At 52.7% G+C, this 16,488-nt stretch overlaps 1 protein-coding gene across 3 annotated transcripts; it reads right to left on the bottom strand.

Annotated features, from left to right (window-relative positions):
• Positions 1 to 142: 142 nt before the first annotated feature.
• Positions 143 to 15,384, bottom strand: Tbx3 (T-box transcription factor 3). Of its 3 annotated transcripts, none has more exons than XM_048342891.1 (8): positions 15,066 to 15,384; positions 12,587 to 14,199; positions 10,670 to 10,937; positions 9,238 to 9,384; positions 7,447 to 7,523; positions 6,166 to 6,323; positions 4,076 to 4,743; positions 143 to 2,385 (listed from the first exon to the last, which is right to left on the bottom strand). In XM_048342891.1, exons 2-8 carry the CDS (start codon positions 12,973 to 12,975, stop codon positions 1,918 to 1,920), a joined length of 2,175 nt encoding a protein of 724 aa, XP_048198848.1. In that variant the 5' UTR covers positions 12,976 to 14,199; positions 15,066 to 15,384; the 3' UTR covers positions 143 to 1,917. The 3 variants fall into 3 exon arrangements, with proteins under 3 accessions (XP_048198848.1, XP_048198849.1, XP_048198847.1); XM_048342892.1 differs by lacking the exon at positions 15,066 to 15,384 and adding an exon at positions 9,629 to 9,688 and having other exon boundaries at positions 12,587 to 14,404; XM_048342890.1 differs by lacking the exon at positions 15,066 to 15,384 and having other exon boundaries at positions 12,587 to 14,404.
• Between the last annotated feature and the right edge of the window lie 1,104 nt (positions 15,385 to 16,488).

Raw genomic sequence — 16,488 nt, 5'->3', positions numbered from 1 at the left:
TTTTGGTTGGCTGGGGCGGTCATAATTATTTAAAGGTGAAGGAAAAAGAGGGTAGGGAAAAAAAGAGAGACGGGACCCCAGCTGCCTCTTCCTTCCCACCTTCAGGAGAAAGCTCAAGAGAAGTATTTCACAAAGGCCCAAAGACATTTCAATAAAAATTTATTGAAATTTCAGTGATGTTTTAAAGAGGGGGGAGAGGGGAGATACAGAAAACCAAAGAACTCTATAACACAAAATACACTTCATGGATTTTTTTTAAACTTTCAACACCTCTCAGCACCTGACTTTTCAAGCTGTGAATTCTCTCTCTCTCCTCTCTCTCAGCTTGGTACCAATTCAAAATGCCACCAAGATTAGCAACAGTAGTAAATTCCACTTTGAAGGAAGTCAGAGACTACTAGCAAACACAAATATGAAAGAAAAATTAATATGTCAAACCGCAGCCTCTGCACTACTCCCCGCCCCCACCCCTCAGCCATCTCCCCGACACTCGCGGGGATTTCGGATTTTAAGAACTTTAAAATGAATCTGGGAAATGCCAACCACTCCCTCAAGTTGGCTGAATAAAACAGGCACTAGTACTCCCCTCCCCCCTCAACTCTCGGATATTGGAGAGGAAAAAAAAACCAACAAGAGCAAAAGAATTCTGTAGACAGACATCACTTTAGGAAAATGTTTTCCGCTGTGAAACTGCACTCCGGTGACCTAGAAATAAAACCAACTAAAGAGAATCAAGGTTAAAACATTGACAGTTGCGATCTATTTACACAGAAACTATGTACAATGTCAATAAATTAAAAGTTTAATTTTTTCCCGAGCATTCATATTCTACCTATTTACAAGTTATCAAATAATTACATAAATACTTTGTCTAATAGTCTCGCTTCTTTTTTTCATTTATTATTTCTTAAAACCTTGTTATTGCGTATATGGGAAAGAGAGCAAACGAACTGCCAGAGAGGGGGTCTTGAATCCTTGCAACAGGGCTTAGCTAAAAAAATTCCACTTCATTCTCCCCCCACCCCCACCCCGCACCAGGTCCCCCACCCCTTCCCTGGGTTAAATCCAGCTGTGAGCTCAGGGCTGGAGGAAATCAGGATGGGGATGGGTGGGAGGGTGGGGGAGTGGGGATGATTTGCTTTGTCTAAAAGCCAGCGTCCAAAATAAAAACCACAAATATATATGACGGTGAAACACATGCAAGAGGAGACCTAATATCAGCTCTTAAAACATCACAAGAATAGTATTTAAAAAGACACAGATTTCCTTAAGATCGGCTAAACAAGAATCACGAGGGCTTGCCTTCCCAAGAAATGGCTTCCGGGGAATTTATTGAGATCTGCCGTACAAGTCACTGTGAAGTTTTCCCATCTCCACACACAGAAGCGTGTTAATTCATTTGTCGTCCCCCTCCCTTCTCCCTCCTGTTTTTAAAAACACATTTTTATTTGTTTCCACTTGACACTGCGAAGGGGAAAAATACATACACATATATATGTATAGATAGACAGATAGAAATCCACAGGGAGAGATGGATGCCATTCAAGCCCCCTCTCTCCCTGTGGGCCCTGCTACCGTGTTCTTCAACCTCAGCTTGCTGACCAGCCTTGAAGCGAGTTCCTTTACCTCCAGCCCCAATCAGCTACACACAACTACCACCTCTGCACCCCAGAATGGGAGCCAGATCCCAGGTAGACAAAACTGAGACGCGGAGACGGGTCTCTGGGACCACCTCTCCCATGGAGTCCAGGCTTCTCAGACACAACTGCAAAGGAAAGGGTCACCCCAAAGGCAGGCCCAGGCCAGGCCACTGCCCCCCCCCCAGGGGAGAGGGGGGTGCTGTTATCTTTACATCCAACAAAGTGCACTGAAGACGTGACGGGAACCGGAATGGAGACCTTCAGGAGGGGGAGGAACTTAAGGGGAGGTGCTGCGGGACCGGTCGGGCTTGGCCTCCAGGCCGCTCACCAGCCGCTGGATGCTCTGCAGTTCGCTGGTGGCTGCCTCCTTCTCCGAGCAGAGTTTGGGTGACAAGGCCACCGAGCTGGAGGAGAGCGTGGAGGAGCGGCTGTTCAGTTCCGAGCCCGAGTCCACAGCCACCGAGGCTGGGCTGGCAGCCAGCGCGGTGGCTTTGGCGTCCAGGGGTCCGGCGGCGGCTGCAGGGACCATGGACGGCAGCGCGGTGGTCAGCAGGCTGCCGCTGTCCGGGACGGGCACCGGGATGGAGTAGGGGCTGTAGCGCAGGCGGGGGCGCATGGTGTTCAGGTTGAGGAAGGGATGGCGATGCACGGAGCTGGAGGCCGCGGCCGAAGAGGCTGCCGCCGCCGCTGCCATGTAGGTGTAGGGGTAGGGGAAGAGGCTTCCAAAGGGCGACATGGCCAGGCCCTGGGAAGGGAGGAGAAACAGGAGGGAGTGAGCACACGTGGGAGCGCAGGGCAGCACCCACGCACGCACCCACACATGCACACACAAGGGAACTGGATGGAGAGGAGCCAAAAGTCGGGTTCTCTTCCCGCCTGGCACCTGGGGGCAAAATGCTGATCCTGTAGCTCTAGCGGGGCTGTGTGTGTGTGTGTGTGTGTGTGTGTGTGTGTGTGTGTGTGTGTGTTTTAACTCAGCTGTGTCACCCAGGGCCACAACTCCCTAAATATGATAAACCAGAGAAACCACAGCCATCCATATATATGGATTGGGGGGGGGCTGGGTCAATAGTAAATGAGCTGATGCTTGTAATAAAATTACCCATACTGCCAGGTCCTAAAAACTGCCAGAAGTTTCTTCTACTGGCTGCTGCACCTGTTCCAGGGGGCCTCCCCCAACCCCGGCCCCCCAAACCAGGTGGGCAAGGAGAACTACAGAACGTGCTGGTCAAACGATAAGCTATATTTTATCTCTTAAAACCTTGTTCTAAACTTTCCACTCCCAGTCCTAGAAACTCTCCTGGGTTTTTTTTTTGGGGGGGGGGGGTTGGGGAGGAAACTAGAGAAGGGCAAGATGAACGTGTTGTTCCCCAACCAGGTGAGAAACTGAGGCAGGGCCCCAGTGGCTCAGGAACTCACACGGGGATTAAGTGGCACAAACAACTAAAAGCACAGAGACCCTAGCTAGTGCCAGTGCTGCCCCCCCCCCCAGCAAAGGAGATGTTAAACCAGGACAGAGGACAGCAACTTTCACCCACCACCCCCACCCCCACCTCCAAACAGGAGAACTCAATCTGCCTGCTAGGCTCAAGGGGGAGACGAATCTGCTCAGACAAAACAACAGGCCAGAAAAGCCCTTTCCCTGGGGTCCAGAGCCTTCTAGGGGGCCCGAGCCCCTAGCCATGCTGAGCGCCACAGCTGTCTGAGCCCCACCCAGGCCACAAGGGTCTCTGACATTCCCACGGGTGGCCCTGACATTAACCCTTTGTGGGCTGGGCAGCTTGGGCGGGGGAGGTAGGGGAGAGGAGCTTGGATGAACAGACTTTAAAATGAGAATCTTCACCTAACAAGTCATTCTGCTCCCTCCTATTTGCCCAGGCCTCAGTTTCCCTTTTGCTCCAATCCCTCCCGAGGGGGAGCTCTGGGCAGGAGACACTGAGAAAAACATTTCAGCTCAGAAATTCAAATCAAAGGAGTCTGAACGACACCCACCCAGGGTGTCAGAGTCCCAGCTCCGTCATGAATGAGCTAGCTGTGTGACCTCAGACAAGTCACTGGGCGTCTCTGAGCCCCTCTTCCCACCCCAACTGAACAGCAGAGGTGTCAAGTATACTGCTGGAGAATGAGATCCAACGAGTGGGAACAGAACACAGCTGGCACCAAGCTTATCAGTATTAAAACCTGCCTGTCCCAAAAAGAACCCTGGGGGAAAACATTTATAAGGGTGGCTGGGGTTGGGGGGGTGGGGTTGGAATGGAGGGTAAACTCGTGATGACTTAATAAGTCCTGTGCATTGTAATGGGTCCATAAAAATAATAATACATTATAATTGTTATTCTATATTGTTATTGAAAGCTGCCAGGCAAAGGGGGCTGGGTGAGGTGTGGCATGTGGGGGGTGGGTTGGGGCTGGAAGGAGGGAGGGAGGGCAAATACCTGAGAGGCCAGGACATGCTGCTGGAGGTGGAAGGGCAGGGTGGCCGCCGAGGCGCCCGACAGTCCCTGGGCGGCCGCGGCTGAGGCCATGGCGGTGGAATCCAGACCGGAGACCCCGGTGGACGCCCCGGACACGGTGGCCAGCAGGGGCCCCATGCCCGCGGCCATGCTGGAGAAGGCGCCCCCCATGGCGAACTGGCCGGGGTGCAGGAATAGGGGATGCCCGTTGAAGAACTGCTGGCCGGCCAGGCCCGGGGCGAAGCCGAGGCCGGGCAGGGGCCCCTGCGCCAGGTGCGCGGTGGCCGCGTCCGTCTGCACCGAGAGCGGCGCGAAGGCGTCCTTCCCGGGCAGCGCGCGCGCCTCCTCCGCCCGGGCCGCCGCTGCGCCCTCGCGCGCGGGGCTCCGGCGCTCCTCGGTGCCCGGGCCGCGGGTGCTGGACGAGATGGTGGCCGGGCTGTGGCGGGAATCGGGCGATGCCTTGTCTGGACGCCCGCCGTCCCGGGGCCCCGCCGCGAAGTGAAGCGCCTTGGGCGCGGGGCTGCTCTTGTCCCGGCCCCCGGGCTCCTCCGCCGTGGTGGTGGAGATCCGAGCCGAGTCGCAGGCCTCGGGTCCCGGGTCCTCCTTGCTCTCCGCCTCCGCGTCGCTCTCCGCCTCACTGGCACACAGATCTACCCCACAGGAAAACAGCAACATGGCAGGGCGTTAGCCCCAGGCCAGTTCCCACGTCCTCTCAGAATCCCAACAGCAAAGCTTTTTGTTGTCGAAGCTTTCACCGGCTGGGTAGCCCTGGACAAGTCCCCCAGTCACTCAGGGCCCCAGTTTTATTTTCCCCCTCATTTGCAAAATAATCAGGGGTGAGCCCACACCACACCACAGGCTGCTGGGAGTTAACCGAGGTAGCACAGGAGGCTAACAAGGTGAGTATTGTATTTAGATGGGCTCACCGCCACCACTCACACCTCTTCTTATTATAATGAGGGTTTTTTTTTTTTTAAAGGAAATGTAAGCGAGTATGCTTAGCTCTCTAGCGAGGAGGTGGTAGCCTGCATCTCTCCATTTGGTTGCAAATGAAAACGAAGTTACCTTAAAAGTCACCGGCCTCATCACCATTCCAATTACCTACAGAGTCTTTTGTTCAACCTGACTGATCAAGGTCAGCCCTTTGCCCTCAGCCACAAACCGGTGAGATCTTTTGGAAGGACAGGGTTGCAAAGAGTCATGGCCGCCCTCTGAATTGCTTAGGGGCAGACACCAACACCCCTCACCCCAACACATGCTCCCCGGAGCCTCCCCGGCCAGCCTTAGTCCTGGCAGACAGAGTGTGTGTGTGGGGGATGTCCCTCAGCTCACCCCCTACCATACACACAGATACACAAAGGAAGGGACAGTCACCATCCCCCCTTTTTTCTTTCCTGCTTCCATCACACCCACAGTGGATGTCCTACCAGAAAAGGAGGGGAGGAGGGATTCCATTTGAGGTGTAAAACTTAAGTCATCCAGGAATGTTCTGTCATTTCACTTCAACATGGATTTCTTATGGAGAGAGGGTGTGCTTGCTCTCTTTGGAGAGAGGGTTGGAGCCATGGAGTCCCCCCACCCCCACCCCGGCAGGCTTGGCCACTGCCAGCCCAGGTCAACTGCTGGCTTTCTAGTGGTCATTTCCTCAGGGACATTCGTTCCCTAGGTCCCTAGGCCCGGGTGGTGTGGGACACCGTTTTAATCTAGACGTCATGGTGGGTGGTTAGCCAACAGTTGGATGTTGTCTTGACTGGGAGTGAAGAGAGAGAAGGGTAGTAGAGACAGAGACACTGGGAAGAGAAGAGCTGCTGCTGGAACCTTCCAAAAAAACTGCCCTCCCAGGCCAAGACCTAACAAACAAACACAGTATAACCTCCTTCCCCTGCCAAATGCGGACTTCAAGAAAGAGAAGCACACCTGGGACTGCGGACATTGGCTCCAGTTTACGGATCCTGCAGGGGTCCTGGCTTCTAAAGAGTTAATCTGGTTGGCCCCATGCATGGAGCTTCCAGGCCAGAAGGACCAGGGGGTAGCCCAGCACCCTGGGGGGGGGGGGGAGATAGCAGACTTACCTTTAAGGTTTGAGGTCCCTACGGTAGAAACTGCTGGAGAAGAGGCCTGGGCAAAGCAGCTGAAGGCGGCCTGCTCACTCGAAGACTCGTCTGAGGTCCCAGTGTCCTTCTTCTGTCTGTCATCAAACACCCGCATGGACTGCAGGGTGAGCTGCTTCCTGCAGAAAAGATGCCCACACACCACCCTTTACCAGTGAAACTTACACGTTTCCCCTCTGTGCTCCCCTTATTCTTTGCCAGAAAACATCCAACACACCTCACCCTGCCTAGCCTGCCTGCAGGCCCCTCAGAGATCACAGGAACTCTGCAATCTGCTGGCTCCGGGCAGCCACACAGACCCCAGCATTGTTCTAGACCCTCTCTGTAACTGTGCTCAAGGGTGCTGGCCCAGAAGGAGGGAGAGAGGGAGGGAGGAAGGGAGAGAGGGAGGGAGGGAGGGAGGAAGGGAGGAAGGCTCTACTTGGCATTTGCAAATGGCATTTGCTTAGGCTGTAAAATCTTGTTTAAAAACAGAAGGTGAAAGCTGGGGCTTGGCCAGGGACAACTAAATTAGTGACCCGAGAGGAGAGACTGAAAGGGACCAAGAGAGCCCAGTCTCTGTCTGTCCTCAGCTTCCCCCATCCTCCATCCAACTCCAGGATGGTAGCTCAGATGTGCAGGAAGTGGTTACTTCATGGTACACTATACTGTAATTGCTTCATCAACACATTAATTGGAGTTCGAATTTATTGAGATGTTAGAAATTATTGTTTTTGAATCCAAGGGGATACATTAAAAAATAGGAGATTTTTTTTTCCAGCTTGTAGAAAATGACTTGAAAATGGGTGGGGAGGAGGGAAGGGGGAGAGACAGGGAGGGAGGGAGGGGAGGGGAGGGGAGGGAACCATGCATTAACTCAAGAGCTAAGCCAACTCTTGATAGAATTTGGAAAATTGCAAAAATCCCAAAAAGCAATTGGTGATTGGTTTGGTCTTTTCCTGGGACCTGCCCAAGATGAACTTCAGTTCATTAACAATTAATTAGCAATTAATGAGGCATCCCAATATAACCTGTTAGGCGTGATGGTTTATCCCAGAGAGGATTTTCTGAAGGTAGAATAAGTACTGGACCCGCTACTGGTGAGTAAGTATGGGGGTGGGGGGGGAATTAAGTGATTTCCCGCTGAATTTTCTGAGCATTCATGTTTCCCATTTTACTTCTAACACTAGAAAGTACAAATCATAGAAAAAGCAATTTCTGTTATCTAACCCAAGAAGAAAAAAAACATAGATTCTGACTCACCTTTTCTCTCTCCTGCCATTTCCAGTGTCCCGAAAACCTTTTGCGAAAGGGTTGTTGTCTATTTTTAACTGGGTTATCTAGAGGAGAAGACACAAGGCAGAGATACTGAGTTTTCTTTCTAGAATGTTCTAAGGGTGTCTCACTGGAAACAGAAGAAACTTTAACAATGTGTGCCTGCTTTACCTAAGGCTTCAGGCTGAAATTACCCAAAGAGAGGCTTTTCTGTGGGTAGCTGATTAGCTTGAGCTCAGAGACTGGCACATGCCCTAAAGTTGTTGGGACAGACCAGCTAGGCTTCCATTTTGATTTTTTTTTTTTAAAAACATAGGGTAATCAATCGTTAAATATGTTAACACACTCTCATCTGCTACACACACACACACACACACACCCCCACCACCACCACCACCACCTAGTCTGAGAACTGAATACAATGATTTATGGTTTTTCTCTACCCTGGTGCTAGAATGAGTTGGAATCCTTTCCCTCCCCTTTGGCTGAGCGTGGTTTGGGGAATGATAATATGGGAGCTTCCAGGTTTTACTTGCACTCTGCCACGGCCCTACGTGGAAGATACCTCTTGGCTTAAAAACATTTCATTATTATGTGAGCCAGGCTCAGCAACTGTGACACACGTAACTTTCACAGGGGCACCTTGCACACTGTGCGGGGATGTCTGCACTCTTTCCATCTGCTAGCTACTCAGAGATGGCCAAGGGGGCCACAGTGGCTTCTTGTTTTTGCAGGGAAACTGCAGGTAGCATATGGATGACATCTTAGCAGCGCCTCAGCAGACTAAGGAAATGAATCCGGGCACCCTGTCATACATCCAGGGCCCAGTGCAGTGACAGCAGTGAGATCCACATGCAGGGGGAGGTCAGGTGACCTGGACTGTGCACCCCCCCACCCCGGGGCCCAGAACTCAGGTGAGCTGGGGTCCTGGGGTCCAGCACTCTGACCCCCTCCCCTCCCCCACTCCAAGCTGCCAAGCTGAGTTCTGGTGAGGCACACCCTCAAAGGCCACTTTTCCTGTGCTCTTGCACTTTGTGCCCCATGCTTTGGGGTCAGCAAACCTGCAGCTTCCAGGCCCTGCCTCACTGGGGGGGGAACAGGGAGGCGGGGTGGGGGAAGACACAGTCCTTAGCTATAGGCCCAAGGCAGAAGGATTAAGGTGGTAACTTTGGCTACTTCCAGTTTAAGGCCTCAGACAAGTGATGGGGCAGTCGTCTCCCCCCCCTCCCCATGCACACCATAAAAAAACACAGCAGCATAAAAGGTAATAAAAACCAGACCAGCTAGCTACTCAGGCTAGAGGGGAAAAAACCTGGGTTCCACCAGAATCCTCATCTCTCTCGAAATCCCAAGCGGCTGTTGCCTTAACATTTTAGATGGCTCCTTTCAATCCAATTTTTTGAGGGGAGGGGGATCCTCTCCAGAAAGAGGAACAAAGCACACACACACACACACCCCCGAGGGGGGGGGCGAGAAAGGAGGTGGTGGAGGTGGGTGACAGTGGTGACTGAGCCTCTGGCTGGCACTGGCAGCTCAACCTGTGCAACTTCTGTACTAGGCTCAAAGCTGGAGTTTGCAGCCCAGGCAAAGTTTGACTTCTGCCTCTCCACCCTCCAAAGAGAGGCTCCCCGGAAGGCCAACTCAGGAGAGAGAAATAAGACCCAGATCTCAACACTCATATGTAAAATACCCTTTAACTTTCCTCAGCACCTTAAAGGGGAGAAGAAACAGCACCTTTTCTTTTCTTTCTTTTTTTTTTTTTAAGGCCCTTTGGGTTACCTTATCATTCTGGTAAGCAGTTACAGCGATGAATTCGGTTTCTGGGAACAGGTAAGTCCGAAATGTGCTATAAGGCAGCTTCAAAATGTCATTGGCTCTAACAATGTGAAACCGAGGTTGATACTTATGCATCGAGTTCAAGATGGTCTGCAGAAACAGGGGAGAGGGGGAGACAAACTTTTTTTTTTAACTTTTAAAAGAAAGGAATTAACAGCACAATCAAGATGACATTTTCTCCCCCACCACAGGGTACCAGGCTGGGGACCCAGCCCACCTCCTTAGGTAAATTTCACTCTTATATTGTTATCTTCAGAATAATCTAGATGGCTCCCGAATTTCCAAAAGGGCTTCCCCACCCCACCCTTGCCATCTGCCTCGAACCCTAGCCTACCTGAGTCCCAAAACTACAACTCCCCTGGCAGAAGGCGTGCTCACTTGGGAAGGCCAACGTCTTAAAAGACAGAGAGGAAAAAACATGCATTTTAATTTACAAAATGATTCAGTACTTTCAGCGTCCGCTAATTGACGAGCTCAATCCACTTAAAGCCCTGGGAGGTCTGAACTCTAGAGAGAAATATTTATGTCCTAATCAAATCAGTGGCTTCAAATGCAATTCCGGCCCACTGAAGATATTTCTGCACCATTCCGGTCTTCCTGAACCTAATCTTACAGCTTATTCCTCGATTATCACTTTGTTTATTTTATTGAAATGTCGGAGAGGGGTAGAGGAAAAGGGCAAAGGTCTCCTCCCTCCCCTCCCACCCTCCATCTGACTTCCACAAGCAACCCTAAGCCTTCTAGAAATTTCTAAGCACCTTCCCACTGAGCCCCAAGCGTGCACTCATTCCCTATACTGAAGCTGAGCCTCGATTCTAATAAACCTGACTTTGACCTACGCCCAATTGTCTTTTAGTGAAAAAGAAAATAAAAATTTCCCACACGCGTTCACACCCTTTTAAGCCAACCGGGGTCAAAGCTCGCAAACTTAAAAAAAGCTCTCTCCCATGAATTAGCATGGCAGGTTTCAAACGAGTGGATTTCTTTTCCTTTTTCTGTAGAGGAAAATAAATATTTTCCGAACGCATCCATTTGAGAGTGACCTTTTTTTTTTTTTAACTTTCAGTTCTCTTTTTGAACTTCAATTCTAGATCCAGCATCAAGTTGGGAATGTGAACTGGCTTGCAGTCTAAGAGTCAGTTACTAAGTTTTCTGAACCATACTTCTTTTAGGCCTCCCATGAACCAGAGAAGAAACACGGGAGAATCCTCTCTCGCTTGCTCACGCACATAGAACAAGCTTGCTATGGATAGAAGTTAGAACCGAGAGACGCAGAGTTGATAAGGAATAAAGGGGCAGGCTGCCTTTGGGGAAGGAGGGAGAGGGGTGAGAAAAACAGAATTTTACTTAAAAAAAATAAAGCAATGCAACTTACAAATCCGTGTTTGTCGGAAATGTTGTTGGTGAGTTTCAGCTTATGGAAGGTGACTACTTTAGACATCCATTGTTCGCCAGTGGCGGGGCTGTCCGGGTGAATATACATTCGTTTTGGCATCTCTGGGTCCGCCTTACCGGCCACCATCCACCGAGAATTATGGAATTTATATCGACAGTCGTCAGCAGCTATGATATCCATTAACAAAATATATTTGGCCTTTTTATCCAGGCCTGAACACCTCACTTTAAATGGGGGAAACATTCGCCTACAATAGGAAAAAAATAATAATAAGAGGAAAGTAGAGAGGGAAAACACAAACCAACAAACCATACATGGCTGAGAATCTTGGATATCTTGCTCTCTGCTGGTTCTCGAACATTGAAACAAAGTTTTAAACTTTCTCTCATGACGGACTTGAGTTTGTGTATATATATTTCCCAGTAGGGCAACTAAGTATAAACTTGTTTTCCTGCTCACTGAATGATCAAACATGCTTAATCTCTTTTTACAATATTGATACCCCCAGTTCCAAAACAAATGGATCCTGTCCTATTTCTCTATACTGTCTACAGATTTTGTTTTTCTAAATTTTCCTCCCTGTGTAACCTCTGTGCAGAGAAAAAAAAAAGTCTTGTCTTTTTGTGGGAGCTGGGATTCTAGCAACGTGTAGTAGAATTTTCTGGCAACTATTTTTATGAAAACGTTAAATTTATCAAGGGAATAAATAGCCAGTGACAACCCCTCCCTGCCACAGGATTATAAGCAGGGTTTGGGCAGATGCTGGGGCTGTGTTTTACAGATGCCGGCAGATCTGGAGGCCTGATGACCCACCCACCCACCGGCAGAGTTCTCAGCCACATTCCCCCATTCCTTAGATCAGAGCTGGCAAGATCTCACCCCCAAACTCTGTTTAATTTCACTCAAGTGCTGGCATTTAGTACTTGTGACTTGAAAGGAAGCACTTCCTTGTGAAAACGGACTCAGAAGGTTTTGTGGGTTGCAGAACTTTCTGCCAAACTTTAGCTTGGAAGGAGACCCAAAGCTGGAGCTACTAAAAAGTGGGATTTTTATGTTGGATCCTTACAACGTAATACCTTGGTGTAAACGCCAGTGCCATTTTTTAAATGAAAAAAAAATCAAGTAATTTCAAAACGGATGAGAGCCGGGAGTTCTCCCTTCCAAGCTGGTTTCCACCAGGCACTACATAAAAACAGGAATTCTAATATTCACAGGCACAAAGCAAGAGATAGGAACACATCCTCTGGCTCCTTAGATCAGCAAACATAACCTAAATTATCAAAAAATTGCCTGCTCAACTCCCCCTAGGTGTGTGTGGGGTCACACATAGAGAAAGTTGGGGGGGGGGTGATGAAACAAACGAAATCAACCTTCCATGTGAGTGGTCCCCTTTCGACCCACAGGCCAGTAGGAAGGGCAGAAGGGCCAGGGAACAGGGTCAGGCCTGGCGGGGGAACCCACATAAAGAAAGCCCTTTTAAGTTTCTCTCTGGGAGTACAAAATAAACTAGGTACAAAAACCCACAACGCAAAAGCCAGAGAGTGTCCCAGGCGAGATTTTAGAGGAAAGCTTCTTGCAAAAGGGGCGCCTTTCTCCCTTCTGGCGGTGTGGGTAGGGGGCTGTCTTTATTCCCTGGAAAAACCCCATCTATTCCATTAGTGGACCCCGATGCCCAGGTAAGCTAAAACGCCCCATCACTGGGGCAGCGCCGGGCAGCGCGTGTGTACATTTTTCAGGAAACTTTTAAGTTTTTCGTCTAAGCCGTACTTAAGAGGCGAAGCAACTGTTCTGGGAAGAGAGAGTTAAAGAGGGAAGTTAAAGGGGAAAGAATTCCTCAGCTAGCTAGGGGGAGGGTCCCCGGCCACCCCCCCCCCCTCTCTGGTGCCCCTCGCTCACCTTCCCGACTTGGTGATGACCATCTCTGTACCCCGTTTGTGGAACTGATCCCAAAGTTCTTTGGCCTCCAAATGCACCTTGGGGTCGTCCTCCACCTCCTCTTCGGGCTCCATGCTCTTCAGAGGCCTCAGATGCGCCTGCGGGCCCAGCGAGGAGAAGGGGATGCCAGTCTCGGCCGCCCCCACCAACTGATCCATGATGGGCTTGGCCAGGGCGCCGGGCAGCGAGAGCGCGGCGGCGCCATTGGGAGGCAGCGTGAGCGCAGGGAAGAAGGGCGGCTGGTGACCCAGCACCGCGCTCATGGCGAAGTCCGGCGCCCGGTGAGGTAGGAACGGATGGTAGGCCATGCTTGTCCCCGGAATGACCGGGTCTCTCATGGAGAGACTCATCCACTCCAGGCCGGGGCTAGGGGGCCGAGTCCGCAGCCGCTGCCTCGCTTTTGCCTTTGTTGTTGTTGTTGTGAGTGGTTTGGTTCGGTTTGGTTGTGATTCAACAGCAGTACATACTTTTTTTTTTTAAAAGCCAAAAAAAAAAAAAAGGAGGAATAAATCACAACTAAAGCCCTTCAGAAGAAGAGGGGGTGAAGCGTCTTTTGAGGGGGAGGGGGTAGGAGAGTGCCGCTTTTCAAGAAGTCACGGCGACAGCTCCGGAGCCCTGGTGCCGGTCCCCGGTGTATTTAAAAAGCCGCTCCTGGAAGTCGGTTTCAGAAGCTGGAGGAGCGATCCGCAGTCTCCAACTCGCGCCCGAGCCTGGGCGCACAGCTCGGAGTAGCAAACTCCAGCCCCGCGTCCCCAAGATCGCTCCCCGGCCCCCAGGTTCCCGGTTCCACGAGGCGATCGCGGATCCTACGGGGCTGTTGTTTGTTGTTGGTTGTTGTTTTTTTTTTTTAACCTTCCTCTCCCCGTTCTTCTTCCCTCCGCCCTCTATCTCTTCCTCTCCCTTTCTCGCCGGAGGCGTCGGTGGCGCTTAGACTCGGCTTTAACAGGCAGCCAGAGAGCAAAAAAATGTCTCCCCTTTGGAAAAAGAAAAAAAAGATACAAGAGGGGGAAAAAAAAACTGATTGGAGCCCTTTGCACCAGCTCTATAAAAAAAAAAAAAAACAACACAACTTGAACTACAAACTGGCTTCCGTCCGCCTTCCTCCTCCTCCTTCGGCTTCAGAGCTCCGGTGAGTGAGTGTCCGGGTTTCAATCCGAATCCAGCTGGATCTTCTGGGGGGGTGCTGGGGGTGAGAGACTCCTCTCTACAACGTGAGCCAAATCACTTCCTAAGTCGGCATCCAAGGCGCGCGCGCGCGGGGGGCCAGGGAGGAATCAGAGAGGGTAAAACAGAAAGGAGAGCGAGAGACAGCGAGGGGGGAGAGAGAGAGAGCGAGAGAGAGAAAGGAGAGAGCGGGGGAGACAGCGTCAGCGAAGAGGGAGGGAGCGAGCGAGCGAGCGAGGCAGCTCCGCGCCACAACCTCCGCCTCTAGAACTCGCGGGGCGTCTGCTCGGCGGCTCTAGAAGGTCGGGCTGCACTGTGGGCCGCGGGGAGCCCGAGGCTTCTTGATTGGTTCTTTGACGCTTTCGGACCAATTGTGTGGCTGCATAGGCGTGGTTTTCACAGGTCGAGTGCTGGGGGAATAGAGCTGAGTTATAAAAAGAAGGTGTCGGAAACTGTAACGTCGCCGCTGCCGCGTCTACTACTGCCGGTCCGGCGAAGATGTCAACACGATCCCGGGGCGGGCGCCGCTGGGGAGCGCGCGCGCACCGGAGTCGCCTCTAGGTGGCTGATCCCCGAGATCGCCCCAACTCCCGAGCTAGCTCAGCCCAAGTCTGAAACGCCTCAGCTCTCCAAGCCCAGCCCCCCTCCTCTCCTCCCCCGCCCCCCCCTCCCGCCCCATCCAGGCTAGAGGCCGGGCCTGGGAGAGGAAGGGGGAGGGAGAGAGGGAGGCAGCCGGGCAGCCAGCCCCGGCTCCAGCTAGCAGCTAGCGAGGCGGCGGAGAGCGCGCCCGGGCGCCGGGCAGGGGCGCTCGCCTCTCGTCCGGCTCGCTTGGCTTCGCCCGGCTTCTCCGCCGCTCCTCTAGATCCCAGCCGCCCGGACTCCGATCCCGGCTTCCTCGGGTGGGTCGGGCGGGCGGCTGAGCCCGTTCGATCGCTCGCTTGCTCGCTCGCTCGGTGCCACAAAAGCCGGAGCTGTGCACCCGAGCTCCCCAAGGTTTGCGCTGTGGCTCTGCAGCCCCACGTGGAGCCCCCCCCCCCCCCTTCCTGCCCCGAGCTCGGGTTTCTCGATCGGTTCGGGTCTTCCCGTACTCATATCTAGGCTCGCCGGGACACATCTCCGCACACCGAACTAGGGAGTGCGGTGCACCCCGTCACTTCACCGTGCCCACCACCCGTAGCCATGTGCAGGGAGAGACCCAGGAGCCCCTCACCCCCGACCTCAGTGCGTCTACACTCCGACTCCCCGCGACCCAGCCCCGCGCCCGAAAAACACGTACATGCAAATGCCTTCCTTCTCCTCCGCTCGTCCCGGCTGGGTGCGATCGCTGATCGCCGGTCTCCGGGAGAGAGGACGCGGGAGGGACGTTTTCCTTTTCTTTGGAAATGTATTTATCAGTCCTTTTAGCCCTGGTTTTGCATTCGGATGCGGGCTCCGGGTATTACACCCGGATGTGAGTGGGTGCGTAGAGGAAAATGGGGGCTGTTAACCGAGACCGTTCTGCAATGCGTTAAGTTGTGGGCCTGTTGTTTTGGCAGCACCCCGCTGCCCTGGCTTCGGGGTTGGCCGTGCGCGGAGCTGCGGGGCCGCGGGGCCAGGCAGCGTCTGGGCTGGGTAAGCTGTGGGGTAAGGGCGGGTGTGTCCCGACAGACTTGGGTCTGCTCTGGGCATCGCTGCTCTTTATCTCTGGATGCCTGTGTCCTTTCTCCACCCAGGGACCTCTCAGGCCAAAAGTCGGAGGCGAATTTGTAAAACAAGCCGTGAAATGCCCCTCACCTCCGAGGCCTGGAGGAGCCTGGTTCCAGGCCTGGGGGGAGGGCGGAGGGCCCAGATGGGGCCGAGGGGAAACAGGCCTGGCGTCCTCACCGGCAGACGTGCGGCCAGACTGCTAAGAAGGTGGCTGTAGCTCGATTCTTGGGGGAAAAGCGCCATCCTGGTTTAGATGACAGGAAATCATGGGTACCATTACTCCTCTGGGGGGAGAACACCTTTGGATGGAAAGGCACTGGAGAAAGAGTCAGGGCCTAGGGGATTAAGAAACACAGCTTTCCTTCAGGTGTGTGCATGCGTGTGTGTGTGTGTGTGTGTGTGTGTACTAAACTAGATGAGCACAGGCCTCTCCTAATACAACATTTTGCCTGTGTGCCTTCCAGTCAAAGGAGCAGCTGGTGTGGTGTGTGTGTGTGTGTGTGTGTGTGTGTGTGTGTACAGAGCCAGTGTGGGACCAAACACCCTGAGATAGGGGAAGCGACAAGCTTTTCCAGCTTCATATGATTGACGCACATGGTTAAGAGTGCTTGGCGCCAGCGCCCGGAGATTTCCCTGAAGTCACCAAAGAGAAATGGGAGTCTTTCTGTGAAACTTGGGTCTGGTCTGGCGCGACATCTCACCCCCCACCCCCCACCCCCGCCTTCTCGGGTCTTTCTGCCGGTGGTGAAGAAGAGAGCTTGCAAAAGAAAGAGCCTGTGCCCAGAGTTGTTGGCACACAACTCCCCTTCCAGCGTTCCCTGCGCCCTGGCCCGGAAGGGGTGGAAGACGCCAGGCCTTCCCCTCCGCACACACTCTCCAGAGGTCACAGCGGGGTTCCCTGGGTCTGGGGCGGCCTGAGGCACCCCCTCCCCCACCGCGCACTCGCTGCCGGATCACCCGGCGGCTCGGCTGCGCCATCCACCACGAGCCCCAGATCCCCGCGATCTGGTTTT

The sequence above is a fragment of the Perognathus longimembris genome, chromosome 3 (genome assembly GCF_023159225.1).
Source record: "Perognathus longimembris pacificus isolate PPM17 chromosome 3, ASM2315922v1, whole genome shotgun sequence".
NCBI lineage: Eukaryota > Metazoa > Chordata > Mammalia > Rodentia > Heteromyidae > Perognathus > Perognathus longimembris.
This window is presented reverse-complemented; position numbering and strand designations above follow the sequence as displayed.